The 12,892-nt window shown below is 34.5% G+C and overlaps 1 protein-coding gene across 2 annotated transcripts in view; it reads right to left on the reverse strand.

The window, feature by feature from the left end:
• The window catches only part of Mkln1 (muskelin 1), a 103,616-nt gene that overhangs the window by 20,276 nt on the left and 70,448 nt on the right, over window positions 1-12,892 (reverse strand). For both annotated transcript variants that reach the window (XM_019205662.2, XM_019205663.1), the window contains 3 exons: window positions 11,244-11,391; window positions 10,289-10,403; window positions 2,365-2,504 (listed from right to left, as the gene is read on the reverse strand). In XM_019205662.2, the coding sequence (XP_019061207.2) occupies window positions 2,365-2,504; window positions 10,289-10,403; window positions 11,244-11,391 (403 nt within the window). The remainder of the gene's footprint in view (window positions 1-2,364; window positions 2,505-10,288; window positions 10,404-11,243; window positions 11,392-12,892) is intronic.

Genomic DNA, 12,892 nt, shown 5'->3' on the forward strand with positions numbered 1-12,892 from the left:
ACCTACTGTCAACATAATATTAAATGGGAAAACAGAAAGCTTTTCCTCTAAAATCAGGATCAAGCAAGGATGTCCAGCATCCCACTCCAGTTCAATTTTGTACTCAAAACATTAGCAAAAGCAGATAGGCAAGAAAAAGAAATAAAAGTTATATAGAGAGGAAAGAAAGAAGTCAAGTTATCATTACTTGCAGATGACATGATCCTCTACATAGAGGATTCAAAGTATTCCACCAAAGACTCCTAAAATTCATAACCAAATTCAACAACATAGTAGGATATACAATCAACACACAAAAATCAATAGTGTTCCCACAAACCAATAATGAACTCGCTAAGAAAGAAATTAGGAAAAAAATATTACTCACAATAGCACCAAGAAAAATTAAATAAGTAAAAACCTAACCAAAAAGGTAAAAGATGTCTATAACAAAAACTATGGTACTCTGAAAACAGAAACTGAAGATGACATCAAAAAATGAATAGATAAATCGCCTATTCCTCGATATGCAGAAATAAATAGTCAAAATGGCCTTATTTCTAAAACTGATACACAGATTTAATGAAAGCCCAATCAAAATACCAACAGCATTCTTCATAGAACTGGAGAAAACAATTCTAAAACACACATGAAACCAAAAGAAACCCAAAGTAGTGAAAGCAATCCTGAACAACAACAACAAAGTGGGAGGAGTCATAATCCTAGATTGAAGTTATATTATAAAGCTAGAGTGACACAAGACAAAACAAAACAACTCAACAGCATGCTACTAGCATTAAAAACAGACTTTTGGATTAATGAAACCAAACAGAGGATTCAGAAACAATGCCAAACACATTCAGTTTCATCTTTGACAAAGGGACCCAAAATATACATTGGAGAAGAGGTAGGCCTCTTAAATGGTGCTGGGAAAACTGATTATCCACATGCAAAACATTGAATCTGGTCCTGTAATGCTCACCATGTACAAGTAAAATCAAAATGGATCAAAGATCTAAATGTTAAAGCAGAAAGTGCAGTAAAATCAAAATGGATCAAAGATCTAAATGTTAAATCAGAAAGTGCTAGAAGATAAAATATATAAAACTCTTGAAGTCATACGCATAGGCAAGGACTTTCTGAACAGAACCTTGCTTGCACAAAAAATAGTACCAAGAATTAACAAATGGGATCATATAAAATTAAAAATGCTTCTGCACAGCAAAGGAAACCAACAGAGTGAAAAGACAGCCTATAGAGTGGGGAAAAACTTTGCCTGCTACTCCTCAGAGGACTAATATATGTAATATACAAAGATGCAAAAAAATTAGATCCCCCAAAATAACACACAGGCAAAAAATTGGCAAATGAAATGAACAGACACTTCTCAAAAAGAAGTGCAAATGGCTAATATATACAAGAAGGAACGTTAAACATCACTGACCATTAGAGAAATGTAAATTCAAACAACAATGAGATTCTATCTCACCCCACAAAGAATAGCCATCATCAAGAAATCAACAAATCCCAGTAAGGCTACAGGGAGAAGGGAACCCTTCAAAACTGTTGTTAGGAATGTAAACTAGTACTGTACCACTACTATGAAAATAACATGGAGATGCCTCAAAAGACTAAGGAAAAAATTACATTTGACCCAGCTATTCACAAGACTAAAAAGCAAACATGATCAAGGAGATATATGAGGAAATGTTTGATTACATAATTTTGTAATTAATTAACAAAGGTAATTATATAAAACTTCTTTTAAATTGTTTTATGACATATAAAACTATAAAAACATTATTTAACCAACTACCACACCACGTTCATTATCATGAGAGTTATGAATAGGTTGAGAATATAGTATGTATTGATCTACAGATGATCTAACTTGTTTGTCTGTTTTTTGAGACAGGGTCTCACTAAGTAGTTCAGGCTGATCTTGAACTTACTATGCACCCCAGGCTGGCCTTGAACTCCTGGCAATCCTTCTGCCTCAGCCTCCCAAATGATGGGATTACAGGTGTGTGCCACAATGCCTGGCTGTGCTGATCTAATTTGTAATGGTTAGGACTTGAGTTCCTCCATGGTAGCAACATGACCTTCATAGCAAAACCTTTTTGTATTATGTTAACATTCACAAAATTTCACTTGCTCTGCAAAATATTTTAATACCAATGCCTTTACTTTGTATCTTCCTTTGAAAGAGGAAAGCAAAAAAAAAAAAACTTTAACAGAACATCTACAAAATACATGATTTTCACAGTATTTACATTATTGTTTTTATTAAAGTTGCAAAGAGAAAGATTCATCACCAAAGCTAGGTAACACAACAACAGTAGCTGATAATGTTAATTTAAAGTTTTCAGGGAATTATTCTAATACCTGTGTTTTCTTATAAGGTACTTGCAGTGCCTCAGTAAGTAATCTTTTGAAGGTCGACATAGTTTCAGTGACCAGAAGTCATCAAGTCTCATCTTTGGAGAACAAGATTTTCCAGGATTACCACCAAATAAGTAATGAACCTATTACAAACAAAACAAACAAAATTTTTAAAAACTCATACATTCTAAAGAATATAAAGAAAGCCATAGTAAAATTTGTTTTGGTAGAATAGCAGGTAACTTCTGCAGCCTTATGAACATGAAAAGATTAAAAATTAGTTCATTTTTTCCAAAATTTTCTGTTGATTTTTTCATTTCATTTTACTTTAACATTTTATACTAAAATGGCTCATACTATCATAATTACAATGACAGGAAGAAGCTAATCCAACATAAAATTTCCAGAAGATAACAAATAACAAGTTACTCAAGTGTCAGAATGGCAAATGGCAACATTTGAAAGCACTTTTTTTTTTAATTGAGTTTATTGGTACAATCTAGGTATACAATACAGTTACATTCATTATTGGGATCCTGTAGAAAGCACTCTTGACACTCAACCAGGCATGGTGGCGCATGTCTGAAGGGTAGGAAGATGAGGTCTAAGGATCATTAAGACTGAGATCAGCATGGACAATTTAGAGAGTCCCTGTCTCAAAATAAAAAAGGGGAGAGGAAGGCAGGAGAGAGGAGAGGAGAGGGAAGAGTAGGGGAAGGAAGGGAGGAAAATAAAAAGAAACGACCACAACTCTGACAAACAAGTTGGAAAGAATAACTGAAGGAGAAGAGCACATTATTTTTTAAAATTTTTACCATCTTATTTAGCTAGAATTAATTAAATGTCAAATATTAAACGTCACATATAATTTGTAAAATAACTTTTAAAATATTATTCCATTATTCAATTACCAAAAATGTAAAAAGAATGCAATAATGATTTCACTATTATATTAGACGTTTAATGTTATTTTACATGTATACAAAGCTTGAGAGCATTTGCTGAAATTCTGAAAACATTTATACTCACTGGTATTATACAGTCGAGATATAATTTCTATCCTTTAGATGGAATTCATTCAACACCTTAAATTGGGAGAAAGAGCTTTATTCATTCCCAAAGACCCATGGGATCTTTTACTTGGAGCTCTCAAGGTATACAGCATAGATTTTAAATAATCATCTATACAGCCTAAACAGAATCAGGATGCATCAGTAAATTTCTATATAATCTGAATCCAAGCACTAAACTATAGAATAAATTTAAGGGAGCATCAGGGATTTAGCTCAGTGGAGCCATGCCTGCCTCACAAGTGCAAGGTCCTGAGTTCAATCTTCTGTAGCCCCCGCCCCACAAAGGTAGGAAAACAAGTCCTCAAAAGAAACAAGGATAAAAATGACTCCAAACTTTAGGGCTAGGGACATAGCTCAGTGGTGCTGCACCTGCCTCGCAAGTGCGAGGTCCTGAGTTTGACCCCCAATAAAAAGAAGAAAAAAATTCCCCAATTTAAGGGAAGAAGTTAAAGGAACCAAAGCAGGAAACAGGACCCTGGCACAGATAACTCTTTAATATGAAGACAGGAGCAAAATGATGCTGGTGGCTCAATGAGTGACTCCTGTCAAGTCTCAAGAGCTCTGAATAGAAGTTTGCACTTCTTGATAGTCCTCTTTTTACATATACAAGGCTGAATATAGCAAGCAGGATTTACACAAAGCAGAGCAGTGGAAAGTGGTTGAGCAAAGAGTTCTAACAGGACTTTCTAAGTCCGTTATGCTCCTTTAATGACAGATTACAGAAGCTGTTATGGCCACTCAGGTACATTCTACAAAGAGCATAGTTATCTGCTTAACCCACAGTTTGTTAAGGCATAGTTACCTAGTAACACAGTTAACTCATAGTTGCCCATCTGCATGTGGAGAGGTGGTCTCCTCTCTCAAAACCACTCTGAATGCTTTGCGACACCAAAAATTTCAAACGCAATACTATTTTCACAAGGCTCATCAAAAAGAAATCACTCATATATAGGAAAATATGGATAGGATAACTTTTTACACAACAGGGAAATTATATACCAGGAAGTTGCATGCTTATTCCTCCTCTTTCATATCATAAAGTACTTAAATGCTAAAAACTGCATTTTTTTGGTTTGTTTTGGTGGTGGTATTAGGCCTCACACGTTAGGCAAACACTAACTACTACTGAACTACAGAAGCAGCTGATGACTATTTTCAAGAGGCAAAATACCAAGAATTAAATAAATTACGCAAAAATATTGTCTTTTTATTGGTGTATGTTAGTGATATGGAATAGAGATTCATTTGGGTATACTGGCATATTCATATAACATTTTGATTGATTTCATCCCCATTACCTCCCTCAACTTCTTCCCCATATCTAAAAAGTCTATTCCCTAGTTTCCTCTAATCTTTCCTTTATTTAAAATTTATTTTAGATTACTTATAGAAGAGAAAATATGCACTATTTAACAGAGACTACTTCATTTCACCCAACATGACAGTTTCTAGTACCGCTCACTTTCCCACTTTCTTTTTTTCCTCAAACTGGTCTTTAAGTCATTATGTAACCCAGGCTGACCTAACACACAGTGATCTTTCTGCCTGAGTTTACCAAGTGCTGAGATTACAGTCATGTGCCACCACACCCAGCTCCACTTTCATACTAATGACATGATTTTGTTCTTTATGGCTGAATAATACTATAGTAGGTTTGTATTACATTTTCTTTATCCACTTATCTGATAGGCATCTAGGCTGTTTTCACAGCTTATTATGAATTACATCTACAAATGGATAATTTTTCTCCTTTCCTATTTGTAAACATTTTCTTTCTTTCTCTTGCCAAAATACCCTGGCTAAACCAGGCGTGGTGGCACACGCCTGTAATCCCAGCACTCGGGAGGCTGAGGCAGGAGGATGGCTGTGAGTTCGAGACCAGCCTGGGCTACATAGTGAGCTCCAGGTCACTCTCAATTACATAGTGAGACCCTGTCTCAAAAAACAAAAAACAAAAACAAACAACAAAAAAACAAACAAAAACAATAATAATAATACCCTCGCTAAAGTTTCAAGTACTATACTGAACAGGAGTGGTGAGAGTAGAGCCTGGTCTCATTCCTGATTTGAGAAATAATGCTTTTTTTCTTCATCCAGTAGGACACTAGCTGGAGATCTGTAACATATCATTTTTATCAATTTGAAGAAAGACCTCCTATATTTTCTTCAGTTTTTAAACTGAAGGAAAATTAAATTTTGTCAAGGGCTTTTTCTGCATCTGTTGAGATGATCATGTGGTTTTAATCTCTGGTTCTGTTTATATGGCACACTATATTTACCAACCTAGATTTACTGACATTATATCTGAACGATCCTTGTATCCCTGTGGTGAAACCAACCTGGTCACAGGGTATGATCCTTTTAATGTGTGGCTGAATTTTGTTTGCAAGCATTCTATTAAGTTTTATACCTCTGTTCAACAAAGATAGTGCTTTGTACTTTTTTAGTTGAGTCCTTATTTGATTTTGGTATCAGGGTAACGCTGGCTTTGTACAAAGAATCTAGAAGCACTCCTTCTCTTTCTGTTTCTCTTTCTCAGTTTGAGAAGTGTTGATATTAGACCTTTCCTAAAAGTCTGATAAAATCCAGCAGTAAATCTATTGCATCTTGGACCTTTCTGACTTGGGATAGCAATTTCATTGCTTGTCATTGCTCTGTTTAGATTTTTTATATCTTCTTGGTTCATTTTGATAGGTCATATGTCATTTTAAAATGTTCTATTTCTGGGCTGGGGATTTAGCTCAGTGGTGACGTTGCCAGCCTCACAAGCACAATCCCCAGTACAAAAAAAAAAAAGTTCTATTTCTTCTACATTTTCTAATTTATTAACTATGTTTTTAAAAGTTTCTAATAATATGTTAGATTTCACAGTGGTGTCACAATTCACCTTTTCATCTCTAATTTTATTAATTTGAGTCTTTTTTCAGTAGGTTTCACAAAGGGTTTATCAAATTTACTTTTTCAAAGAACCAATTCTTGATTCACAGATCTGTACTGTTCTTTCAGTGTCTAACGAACTTCTGCTCGCATCTTTATTATAATGGCACTTTGGTTCACGAATTTAATTCTTTTCACAATTGTGGTTGCAAACCAAATTGGCTATAAACCAAATTAAATTCAATGGTTAGGTTCAATGTTGACCTTATGGCAAAAATGGATTTGGTTTGTGACCAGAACAGTGGAAAGAATTAAATTCATGAACTGAGGTACCACTGCATTTCTTTTCTTTGTCTGGAAGTGGGTTTGTTATTTTTCCAAAACCTTGAGATATATCAGTAGATTATTTGGGGTTTTTATATGTTTTCTCTTTTTGGGTATTGCTCATTGAACTCAGGACCTTCACGTTCAGATATACTCCCAGCAACCTTCCCCCAACTTCTTAATTTTTTGAGATAAGATCTTCCTAAATTGCCTAGGCTGGGATTATACCTATGATCCTCTTGCCTCAGTCTCTGAGAGTGCTGGGATTACAGATGTGTGCCAACATGCAGTTTAGCTAGTTCTGTGATGTTGACAATCATAGTTTAAAACTTCCTCTTAGAACTGTTTGTATTGTGGCCTAAAGATTCTGTCATGTTTCCATTATCATTTGATTGCAGGAATTTTTAAATTTCTTCCTTGATGCCTTCAATGACTCACTGTATTATTTACTCTGTTTGTGTAGTTTCTGTCATTACTTTTTTTTTAAGTACTAGGGATTAAATCCAGGGCCTATGCACTAAGATATATGCTAGTCCCTTTTTCTGAGACAGGGTCCCAATAAATCAGGCTAAGATCAAACTTGGGATCCCCCTACCTCAGCTTTTTGTTTTGTTTTGTTTTGTTGAGACAGAGTCTCACTATATAGTTCAGGCTGGCGTTGAACTTACTATATAGCCCAGGCAGGCCTCAGACTCATGACAATTCTCTTACCTTGGCCTCCCAAGTTCCACTAATCATAGCTTTATGCCACCACACCTGGCTTCTGTGACCTGATATGATTTCTACCTTCTGTGCATTGTGACCTGATATGCTGCATGAGATTATTTCAATTTATTTGTATTTATTAAGACTTGTTTTATGGCTCAAAATATAATTTACTTTGTAGAAAATTCTGTGGGCTGCTGAAAATATATTTTGCTGCTATTGGATGGAAAACTCTTAATAGACGGGTATCTATTAAGTCCATCTGATCTACACTGTATCTATAGTGTACTTGAAATGATTTGTGTGGCAGGGTGTGGTGGCACATGCCTGTAATCCCAGCACTCAGGACGCTGAGGCAGGAGGATCACTGCCTGGGCTACATAGTGAGTTCCAGGTCAGTCTCTACTACGTAGTGAGACCCCATCTCAAAAGCCCGCCCCCACCCTCCGTGCAAAAAGAAATGATTTTTGTCTAGTTCACCTATTTGTGAGAATAGGATATTGAAGTCACTTAGTACAATTGTGTGTTGGTCTACCAGATCTTTTATGTCAAGCAGTAGTGCTTTATGGGTATGCACATACCACTGTGGTGTGATGTCTTTGACTCTTGGGCTAGTACGTAGAAGGGGAATAGCTGGGTCAAATGGAATTTCTGTTTTTAGTTTTTTGAGGAATATCTATACTGACTTCCACAATGTTTGTACTAGCTAACATTCCTACCAACAATGTGCAAAGGGGCCTTTCCCCCTGTAGTCTCTCCAGTATTTGTTAGTTTCATTTTGATTTTTTTTTTTTTTTTTGGATGATGGACATTCTTTGTGGACTAAGAATCTCAATGTTGTTTTAATTTGTATTTCTCTAATGACCAGAGATATTAAACATTTTTTCATGTATTGCCATTTGTACTTCTTCTGAGAAATGTCTTCATTTTAGTTGCCCATTTTTTGACGGGGTCTTTTATTTGGGGGAAATCTGATTTTTAAAAATTTTAGATGTATCACTTCTCAGCCTTTTGGCTAAGATCAAGTGTAAAATTTTAGATGTTAGCCCTGTCAGAGAAGTAACTAGCAAAAAACTTTTCCCATTCTGTAGGTTGTCTCTTCACTTTATTGTTTCCTTTGCTGTATAGGAGCTTTTTAATTTGATATAAACCCAATTATTGATTCTTTCCTTTTTGTTTTTTTTATCAAGGATCAAACTCAGGGCCATGCATTTGCAAGGCAGGCACACTGCCACTGAGCTAAATCCCTGGTCCCCAATTGTTGATTCCTGATGTTATTTCTTATACAAGTGAGATTCTGTTTATAAAGTTATTTCCTATGCCTATGTCTTTAAGAGATTTATGTATTTTATCTTCCAGCATAGTAAATGTTTTGATTTTAATATTTATAATTTTATCCATTTTGATTTTCTTTTGGTACATGGTGACAGGGGTTTAGATTGAATCGTTTGCATGTGTGTAACCAGTTTTTCCAGCACTAATTATTAAAGAGACTGTCTTCCCTCCAGCATAAGCTTCTGTCTCCTTTGTCAAAGATCAGATGACTTCATGTGCCTGGGGTTGCTTCTTGATCCTATTCTGTTCCACTAATCGAAATGTCTGTTTTTGTATCAGTACCATGTTGTTTTTTATCACTGTAGCTTCATAATACATCTTGAAATCTAGAATTGAAATGCCTCTTTGTTTTTATTGATCAGGAATATTTGTGCTATTCTGGGTCTCTTTTGGTTCCATATAAATTCTAAGATAGTTTTTTCTAGTTCTGTGAGGAATGCTACTGATATTTTGATGGGATTGCATTAATCTATCCTTCTGACTAATTTGAGTTTGAAGTCTTTCTGGAATATAAATATAGCTAATCCTGCTTGCTTTCAGACTCTAGCTGCTTGGACTATCACTTTTTATTCTTTCACTTTCAATCTAAGTTGTGTATCGGTAGATAAAGTATGTTTTTTGGAAGTAAATCTTGTTTTTTGATACAAACTACCAGTCTGTGAATTTTACTTAAAGAATTGTACCCTCTTTGTTAAGTGTTTTTTATAAAAATGTATGTACTAATTTCTGTCATTTTGTTGTTTTTCTAGTGTTTGATTCATTCCTGGTTTTCATTTGTTCATACGTGCTTTATCCTTTCTCTTGGTCGCTTGGTTGTGACTATACTCTTAAAACATTTATTCTTATATGCACACCCATGTTTATAGCAGCACATTTCTAATAGCTAAAGCTTAGAAACAGCCAATTGCCCGTAACTGGATAATGGATACAGAAGATGCGGTTTGTTTGTTTTTTTTTAATAAAATGGAGTACTACTTAGCCATAAAGAATGAGAAACTAGAGACACTTATAGCTAAATGGATGCACACTGAGGACATACTCTTAAGTGAAATAAATAGGACACACATGTGTAAATACCAAATAGTTTCTCTGGTATAAGAAACTGTAAGTGTAAATAAGGATTAAAATAAGTAACTGATAACATGAAATAGGAAGAAATGGTCCAAAGGGGTAGGGAAAGTGGGAAGGGGAGGGGAAAGGAAAGAAGAGAAAGGAAAAAACATTAGATAAGAAATAAATGGAAACAAAAGCCTTTGCAAATAGGGAGGGGTGGAGGGGTTGAAGGGAAGGCAGAGAAAGGGGAAAAAATAAGAACCAAGATACATCATGTAAAGGTACAAGTTCCCAATGATGAATGTAAATGTATTGTACATCTAAAATGTACCAATAAAAGAATTTAAGAGAAAACAAAACAAAAAAACATATCCCATTTATTATTTTAAATAATTTTAGGGAGAAGTGACATTGAATGCCTGTTATATATTCTAGTAAATGTTTGTTATGCATTATAACTTTGCACTCAAATCCACTTAAAAATAGTCAGAAACAGATATTCAGAGATTCTTGCATATTTAAGGCCATAGAAAGTTTATAGGTGAAAGTAGTTAATATACCTTATGTAATTCATCATAAACAAGCTGATGGGCAAATCTTGGACATGGTTCTTCCTCTTGTAGACTTTTACTTGGATTATCTTTTGCAGCTTGATCATTCTTATAGACACAAGACCTATAAGACAGTGCTTTTAATTGTCAATTTCCAATTATCAACAGAGAAGATTATACGTTTTGTTCATATCAAAGATTAAGTCCTGGTAATGCTCATAAAATAACTTAATTTGGTACACCTCAGTTCTCAAGTTCTTTTGATAGTTATCAACTAGCTCCCTTTAAAAACTCTGTAAAACACAAACACCACACAGGCTCAAATTGAAGGTTAAAGAGATGCTATTTTGTTTATTCACAACAAACTGATAGTACAGTGCTTTGAACATAAGTAAATGTCATTTATAGAAAAAATTAAATTCCTTAACTGTTGAGCACTACACTCCTTTACTGAATGGAATATGTTCTTGGATGTGTTTCTGTTCCTTAAAAATATTCACTTAGGCAGCTATCACAAAATGTGAGACCTGGATCCTAGGCCAGTGTTTACTAAAGCAAATCATGCAGTAATAGTTCTGTGAGATACTCTGAGAGAAAGGGTCCTAGTTTGGAAACACTAAGTAATAATGCCCCCAATCTGGCCTAGATACACCTTTTCATAAAAACCAAGATCTGGGACATTTTTAAAAAAAGCATTGTTTTCTTGTCCATATATCTACTTTGTAGCAATATATATGACTCCCTGACTGAGAGTTAAAGGTAAAATTCCATTTAGTCAACATCACTTTATATACAGGTATCGATTCTGCCTATACTTATTTTTTTAATATTGATTTATTTTAATATTGACCTTCAAATGTACAATGTAACAATTAATGAAAGCCTTCCATTTCTCTCATCTTTTGAATAAACAACCTCACATAAATATTACATTGGGATTGCCACACAGACAAGAGTTCCTTACCAACTATTCCTCACAATGTCATAAATCCAGAATGAATTTCTGACATTCTCTTCTCTCTTTTCCTTGTCTTTGCTGAGCCCAGATAAGACATGTATTTCATTTAGTTCTGGATCGATAGTTGCTCTCTGTGTGAATCCTGTCATTGGAACTATAGATAGAAGGAAAAAAATAAAGATTACAATCTTAACATTAGACAGCAGATTAGTACTAACTCTTTAAGATTATACATCTTCATCCTGTTCTACGTGTACAACTCAAAACGTAACTTGTTTTATTAAACAAACAATTGTTTATTGTCTTCTAAACTCCAACTATATAAGATAAAAGAAAAAAGATAACTGATGGAAGGTACTAAGGGAGGGGTAATAGGGGGAATAGCTGTGATGTTTTATGCATGCATGAAATACCACATTGAAACTCAGTATTTGTAAAATTAAGAGACATTAATAAAATGTATTTTTTTAAAGAGAAAGTAAGCTCCACAAAAGCAGAGGTTGTTTTGTTCATTATTTTCACCCCAGTGTCTAGAATAGTGTCTGGCACATAATAATCATTCAACTATTTCTTGAATGAATAAATGAACATAACTACCAGAATGGAGTTACAGAGAGCCAAGACATGTGCAATGTATTCTTCACCACCATTTTCATACTGGCGTCACTACCTCAAATTATCTCATTAATCCTTACACATTACAAAAATTCTTTAGGGTGTGTAAGAAATGGTTTATTGTGTTCTTTTTAAAGGTATAATATCAAAGTTTTAAAAATAGTTTTCTAACACTATCCCATTTGTAAGACATAAATAATTTATAAGTTAAAAGTATCAGTTTGGAGTTACCTTACTTACAACATAGAAATCAGATCTGCATGTTCAACAGGTTTTGGAGGCCAGCTTCATAACTTAAATACTAATTAGTACTACAGACAAAAGGAAATTAAAGTAGAATATCTTTTTTTGGTCTAAATTTCTCAATTAACTATGTGATTTCACACAAGAGTAATTTTTGGGTCTCAGTTTTCCATCTAAAAACTCAAAGTCCTCATAGGTAGTTTACAGTCACTTGACGATGGAAATTTCTGTTGAGAGAAGATTGGGAAGAGTGATAGGATGAAAGCTCTTAGTAATAATACACATGGATAGGCAAAGTAGGTGGCTGCTGAGACACAGAAATCAAGCAAGAGGCTGTTATGATTAAAATAAGAGTGGAATGGAAGCAGGCAGTAAACAAGTATCAGTAAATAGTCCAAATGGATAAAATAAGCAAGAAAAGTAGGTATTCCTGAATAGTTTCTCTGGTGTGAAAAACTAAAAGTATAAATAAGGCTTAAATGGTATAACTGATAATGTGAAATAAGAAAAAATCTAAAGGAGAAAGGGAAGCGGGAAGGGTAGGGAAAAGGAAATGAGGGAAAAGAAAAATATGAGAAAAGAAAAAAATGGAAACAAAGCCTTTGTAAACAGGGAAGGGTGAAGGGGGTGAAGGAAGTACAGGGGAATGGGGAAAAAATAAGAACCAAGATACATCATGTAAAGGTACAAGATCCCAATGATGTAATGTAACTGTATTGTTTACTTTAAAGGTAACAATAAACTTAATGGAAAGAAAAGTAGATAGATACTCAAGCCCAGCCAGGACTACACAGCAA

This window comes from Fukomys damarensis, unplaced genomic scaffold (genome assembly GCF_012274545.1).
Source record: "Fukomys damarensis isolate Sample0158 unplaced genomic scaffold, DMR_v1.0_HiC HiC_scaffold_4, whole genome shotgun sequence".
Classification (NCBI taxonomy): domain Eukaryota; kingdom Metazoa; phylum Chordata; class Mammalia; order Rodentia; family Bathyergidae; genus Fukomys; species Fukomys damarensis.